Raw genomic sequence first — 6,842 nt, forward strand, 5'->3', positions numbered from 1 at the left:
AGAGGGAGACATCGGCAACACCTGATGGACAGGAGACACAGCACACAGCTGAGTACTGACACACCCACACACCAATTACCAAGAACAGAGATAGGCCCAGTCAGACACATGCAGTCACATGGGGAAACTTGGCAAAACAATGTTTGAGCACAGCCATGCTAATGGAGCAGCGGGGGATTGTAAATATGAATATGAATATAGAGCAAGGGGGAAAGACAGAGACCACTGGAGAGGAGATTGACATAGAGAGACTAAGACAGAGGGGAAGAGGAAGAGATTCAAACATGCTGATAAAAGCAAGTCCTTAAACTGATGACCTTAACTGATGATGAAGCACTTGATTCTACTCAGCTCTACTATGAATCTAATTCTACTCAGTTACACTCTAAATCTAATTCTGCTCAGTACTACTCTACCTTAATTCTACTTAGTTATACTCTACTCTATTTCTACTCAGCTCTACTCTAATTCTACTCAGCTATACTCTAATCTTATTCTACTCTATTCTAATTCTGTTCAGTTATACTCTAATCTTATTCTACTCTGCTCTACTCTACTAAACTGTACTAAAGTGCCCTAATTTGACTGCGCTACCGTAAACTGTCTCAAACTACACCAATAATCATGAGCTGTGCTGTGCAGACTGTTGTGGGCATGTGTATGACAGACTGTGTGTGTGTGTGTCTGTGTGTGTGTGTGTGTATATGCTCACTGAGTGAAATTATGTACACAAACTGCGGGCATCATTGACATTATGAAGTCGTGTCAAGAGTATTCACATGCACACGCTGCAGGAACGCAATCACAACACAATGCAGTGTACCCACACACAGTAGAACTGTAGAACAGACAAGGTATGTGTGTGTGTGTGTGTGTGTGTGTGTGTGTGTGTGTCTATGTGTGTGTGTCTGTGTGTGTTTGTGTGTGTGTGCGTGTGTGTTTAGATACAGTCGTAAAAAGCAGTAACGTTAAACTCTTAGTGAAATTTGATCTGTCTGTCAGTGTTTCAGTGTTGCTGTCATTCAAACGGCATTTCAGACAGCATCAGTGTGAGACAAAGTGTGTGTATGTGTGTGTCTGTGTCTGTGTGTGTGTGTGTGTGTGTCTGTGTGTGTCTGTGTGTGTGTGTGTGTCTGCGCTGCAGGCCGAACTCTTGTCTGCTGATCTGTCTACTTTTCCACTGCATCACATATGCATCAAACTCACTGACACACACAGTCACACGCACACAGTACTGAGCAGGTGCACACATACTGGCACACACACACACACACAAACACTGTTATCAGAGGGTACCAAATCTACATGGCATGCACATGGACACACTTACATGCTCACTGGGACACACACACACACACAAAACACCACACACACACACACACACACACACACACACACACACACACACACACACACACACACACACACACACACACACACACACACACACACACACACACACACACACACCCTATCTGGCGCATGGCAGCTGATGTGGCGCTGACGGATGTGAGCCGGGTCCGGGCTGGAGTCCAGTGCCTAGTAGGGAGTTACGCAAGAGGAGCTGCTGTGGTCCACACACTAATTCACATACAAACACACACACACACACACAGACAGACACAAACACACTAATTCCACACGCCTGCACTCCATTGACATCACTGAAGCTGCCCACCAGCCCCAGGACACAGCACGTGTACACACACATCACACAGAGACACACACACACACACTCTCTCTCTTTCTCTCTCACTCACTAACTCACACACTCTCTCTCTCAAACACACACACACTCTCTCTCTCACACACACTCCCCCTCTCCCTCACTCACAGGCAGGCTCCCTGCATCACCCTGCTTTGAATCAGAGCAAGATAAAGAGAGAGAGAGAGAGAGAGAGAGAGAGAGAGAGAGAGAGAGCATTTCATCAATTTCCCCTTTCCCTTTCTTTTGGCTCAGTCCCTGTTTCTCTGTCTCTCTCTGTAATTGAGTTGGCATCCAAGAGGCTCCTTCATCTCCTTTCTCCATAATCAGCTTTAATCAGGTGTTTGCAGTCATCAGGGGGATAAGTAGGCTACACCAACACAGGGAAACACACTGTCCGTAGAAAAAAATCTATAGCAGCTAAATTATGAAGAAAATTGTTTAAGAATAATGTTATTGTCCTACAGTAGAGGAAAATTTACATCACGATTGTTTCAACGATTGCTTTTTGTTTTATTGGTAGAGACAGTTAACGGTTCAAATCTATCAAAAGTAATTAAATATATTATCAATGTAAACTTACTAAGAAAAACCCCAATGGGCACAGCTGAAGCTACCTACGACTTACACTGTGACGTGAATGGCAACATGGTCACTGCTGAACATTGGAGATAACTACCTCGCCAAAAAAGGTACTAATTCTAATACTTTCACACAAGGCACACATGTTGTCTATACGACTATCAGCAGTTAAACAAATACAAGACTAACTGGCTGAATGTGAAACTTCACATGAACATTTTCATATTTCGCCTTTCCAATGTGTCGGTCGCTCGTAGGCTAACAGGCCCAGTTTGAGACCTCCTTCTCTACTGGCACACGTCGCCGAATAAATGAGTCTTCCTTCCGTGTTTACCAGCTAGCTTTTCGGGCTGTCAGACCACCTCAGGCAGCTGGGTCTTCTTGCCAGCTATATGTGTGTCTACACGGGCTAAAAGAAAGACCCTGCGGTCGATAAAGTAACGAAACTTTGTTAGACAATGTTACCTAATCTACTAACCTTAAATAACAACAACATAAGAGTTAGGCGTACTTAGCCTAAAATTAGCTGGTTGAAGTTGTTATCGTGGCTAACACAAACTCATCCTGACATGTTAACATCAGCTCTGAAAACATGCCAACGGAGATCTGATTATTTGGTTGCAAATACAATTACTTCAAACGTTCTGTCAATGTATATTGCAAACTTTGTCTGCTGTAAGTTAAATTGAGGTTGAAGCATTCAGGCTGTGCATTGCATCTTCCCCCAAGGGGACTGTTCTAAGGACGTCTTTGCAGATATCAACACGATGTGATAGAAACACTTTTGATATCGACCAGCTGACTGCTTTACCCCCAAGGCATGTGCAGTTGGCGAAGCAGCGCCGCTGAATTCCATTATGTTGAAAGACCATTGTCTTTCCGATTGGAGACCGCTTGTAGATTTAATTTGATAGAGCCGCTGTACTGATTGTCCTTTCGCCGGGTGATGCATTGCGGGCCACATACAGTATGAATAAGTTATAGCTTCCCCATGCATGTGTAGCGCGGCCAAAAAAAGAGACACCAAACTCACGAATGCGGCACTAACGCGCATAAAGCAAGCAGTCAGCAGATGTGGCTCCAAATAGAATTGTAATGTGAGAGGTGCAATCTGCATTATGCAACGTAAGCAGTGGTGTTCAACTGCTCATTCTCAACTGCATCAACCAAACTCTCTGAATTCCAAATCGGGTGTTCGGCACATCAGCGTGCGTTTCCTGTTGTCTGGTGGTGACTGAGATTTCTCCTGTGGGCGGGTGCTGATGAAGGGCTGCACGGCGGAGAGGAGAGGCGTCGGAGGCAAGATGAGGGGCCACGGAGCGCGGAAGAGAACGGCGCCTGAGCGAGCGGTGCCTGAGCATGAGCCCTTTGACGAGGACATGCTGTGTGAGGTACGGGCGCTCTTCAGTAAGGTCAAAGGTTACAGCCGTCCAGAAGGGGTGGAGTGGAGGCTGCCGGACCCAGGGGTGCTTCTGACGGAGCCCCCTCACGCTCACCCACACCTCCAGGCCCTGAAGCGCTCGCTGAACACCGTGAAAAACCAGCTGAGTGATAAGGACCTGGAGACGTGGCACCAACACACCTGCTCCACCAACCCAGCCGGCACCGTCACTGCACATCTACGCACCACGGCCAACGCAGAGCTGTGCACTCAGGTAACGCCCCATCGCACACACACACACACACACACACACACACACACACACACACACACACACACCGCACTCTTACTCTCAACCGCTCCTGCACTATCACTATACCGCTACGCAGCATGGCCAATGCAGAGCTCTACACACAGGTAACACCCAAACACACACATCTTTGCCTTAAAGTACTCTCACCATACCTTTTTTCCCTCTCTCTCTTCTTCCATTTCCCCCCAGGCCTGGGCCAAGTTCTACGAGGTGTTGGGCACGTTCGACCTGCTCCCTGCGGAGGCGCTTCAGCGTGGCGAGCTGCTGTCGGTGCACCTGTGCGAGGCTCCGGGGGCGTTCATCTCGGCACTCAACCACTTCCTGAAGAGCAGCGGCACGCCCTGCGACTGGAGCTGGACAGCCTCCACGCTCAACCCTTACCACGAGGCCAACGGCCGCACGCACACCATCGCCGACGACCGGCTCCTGGCGCGCACGCTGCCCTGGTGGTTCTTCGGCTCGGACAACACGGGCGACATCATGCGGCAGGAGCACCTGCTGGAGCTGCAGGCGCTGGTGCGGCGCGGGGGAGCGGGCGGGGCGGGCGGGGCGCACCTGGTGACGGCCGACGGCAGCTTCGACTGCCAGGAGGACCCGGGGGAGCAGGAGGCGGCCGTGGCGCCACTGCAGCTGTGCGAGGCCGTGTGCGCGCTCATGATCCTCGCCCCCGGCGGATGCCTCGTGCTCAAGATGTTCACGCTTCTGGAACATTCCAGCGTCAGTCTGCTCTACCTGCTGGCCTGCTCCTTCCGAACGCTGAGCGTCTTCAAGCCAGCCACCAGTAAGCCGGGGAACTCTGAGCTCTACTTGGTGTGTGTGGGCTTCCAGGCGCCCGAGCAGCTACGCCCCCTGCTGGCCAAGCTGGTCCGGCTGTACGGGCCGGACATGACCAGACGGGATGCCGTGGGGCTGTTCCCCGTGCGCTGCATTCCGGAGTCGTTTCTACGGCAACACGAGGAGGTGTGCGTGTTCTTCCATGACCTACAGGTAGCCACCATCGAGGAGAACCTGGAGCTGTTTGGATGCATGGGGTCAGAGTTCAAAGACAGGCTGGAGCGCGTCAGAGCGTGCACAGCGCAGTACTACACTCAACACTTCCAGGTAACACACACACACACACACACACACACACACACACACACACACACACGCACACACACAGATACAGATTACTACACACCTTGAGCTTCTCATCCTGTGTCATTTTGAGTTTGTGTGTACTGACCCATCTACTTCCCTCAGGTGCGGCATCTGTTGCGTAAGAGCTGGCTAACGCGGGGTGCGAATGTGAGCAGCATCTCGGCGCTGGGGGGTATATGGCTTCGCCTGTGGGGGGGGCAGCAGCAGCGACAGCAGCGCGGCTCCTTCAATGAGCGGCAGCAGCAGCGCACACACACCTGGCGCCAGCACCTCACACACACACCCTTCCGCCAGTGGGTGGAGAGCCACTGCTCACACGCTGACGGCCTGGATGTCACCCTCTGTGGCCCCGCGGAGGCGTACGACCTCCACGCCTGGTACCTGCTGGTGGGCAGAGCTCTGCCGGAGGTGTGCAGCTCGCCCTTCTGTGAGCCGGGGCTGCTGGGATTGCTCAACCAGGCCCTGGCAGAGAGCAGGGGTCAAGAGGTCAAAGTTCACGGGGTCACTGCCGAGTTTAAAGAGGTTCCGGTGTGCTTCAGCTGTGTGACGGTGTCCCCCCATTCCATATTGACCGAGGTGTGCAGCCTTCCTGATGTCACTTCCTGTCTGGTGCTTGGTGAGCAGTCCTGGTGGGGCGTGTCCTTGTCGTTAGGAGGCGTGTCCTCGTCTGTAGAGTTCTCCCCTGACCCATGCCCCTCCCCCTGGATGAAACCCAGCCCCCTCCTGCACGACGGCGAGAGCACCTACCAGCTGGATCTGCTGTGGAGCGTGCTGGCGGCGTTACCACGGCTACCGGAGGGCGGCGCCCTGGTGGTTCCGCTCCGGTCGGCTCTGACCCGCGTGACGGCCGGCGTGGTTCTGGCGCTCCACCTGTGCTTCCGCTCACTGGCGTTCCGCTGCCCCTCCCCCGGGCCCCCCGTGGCGCTCATGTGTGTGGGGTACGCCTCCCCGCCCCCCCGCCTGCGGGCCCAGCTGGAGGAGGCCCTGGCCCAGATGCAGAAGCTCCAGGGGGGTGTGACCCAGGTGCTCCAGATCGCCCCCATGGAGGAACTCCTGAGAGGGGAGCTTCCTCACTTCCTGTGCTGCCTCAACGCTGCTGTCGCCAGGCAACACCTACACCTGCTCCTCGACAACGGCAGCTGATCGCCACGACAACAAATGTTGGAATGCTCCTAACCGCAACAGAGAAAAGATTGAAAACTGGCTTGAGTACTACAATTTCACATACACACACACACACACACACACACACACACACACACAGAGTGCAGACACTAGAGATCATTTAGATCTGATTTGGGTTTAATCTTCTACCAGAAGCTGTGTGTTCGCAGGAATCTGCTGTCCACAGATTTTTTGTTTGATGAGACTTTTATTTTGACAAAGCCCACCCATAAGGGCAGGTGAAACTTGATACTTTTTGATACTGACCAGGATCGTGCTGTATTTTTTACTAAATAACAATCTGTGCTTTTATTTTTATATATTTATAAGGTTATGGAGTGAGCTTCTTTGGTTTAACACAGATTCACATGAAGTCTCAATTGCTTTATTAAATCAGCCAGAAGATTGCACTACCTTTGGACTGAGTTGAATTTGTGTGTGTGTGTGTGTGTGTGTGTGTGTTAGTGTTTTCTAAGGAACCATGGAGATATCTGTTATGACCAAAACATTAATTACCATAAATTCTCCCAGAAGAGAAAATGTGTGTGTGTGTGCAC

At 51.4% G+C, this 6,842-nt stretch overlaps 1 protein-coding gene across 1 annotated transcript; it reads left to right on the top strand.

Moving 5' to 3' along the window:
• Positions 1-2,267: 2,267 nt before the first annotated feature.
• On the top strand, positions 2,268-6,621 carry cmtr2 (cap methyltransferase 2). The gene is made up of 4 exons (XM_080856534.1): positions 2,268-2,397; positions 3,556-3,942; positions 4,171-5,082; positions 5,224-6,621. The coding sequence occupies exons 2-4, from the start codon at positions 3,592-3,594 to the stop codon at positions 6,262-6,264; spliced, it is 2,304 nt and encodes a 767-aa protein (XP_080712660.1). The 5' UTR covers positions 2,268-2,397; positions 3,556-3,591; the 3' UTR covers positions 6,265-6,621.
• The last annotated feature ends 221 nt before the right edge of the window (positions 6,622-6,842 follow it).

The sequence above is a fragment of the Sprattus sprattus genome, assembly GCF_963457725.1.
Source record: "Sprattus sprattus genome assembly, chromosome: 18".
Lineage (NCBI taxonomy): Eukaryota > Metazoa > Chordata > Actinopteri > Clupeiformes > Clupeidae > Sprattus > Sprattus sprattus.

Excerpts from the sequence above, each read along its gene's own strand:
- cmtr2 (XM_080856534.1), top strand. The coding sequence starts at position 3,592 with ATGAGGGGCCACGGAGCGCGGAAGAGAACGGCGCCTGAGCGAGCGGTG. Across the intron at positions 3,943-4,170 it reads ACGCAGAGCTGTGCACTCAG|GCCTGGGCCAAGTTCTACGA; the intron begins GTAACGCCCCAT and ends ATTTCCCCCCAG. Across the intron at positions 5,083-5,223 it reads ACTACACTCAACACTTCCAG|GTGCGGCATCTGTTGCGTAA; the intron begins GTAACACACACA and ends TACTTCCCTCAG.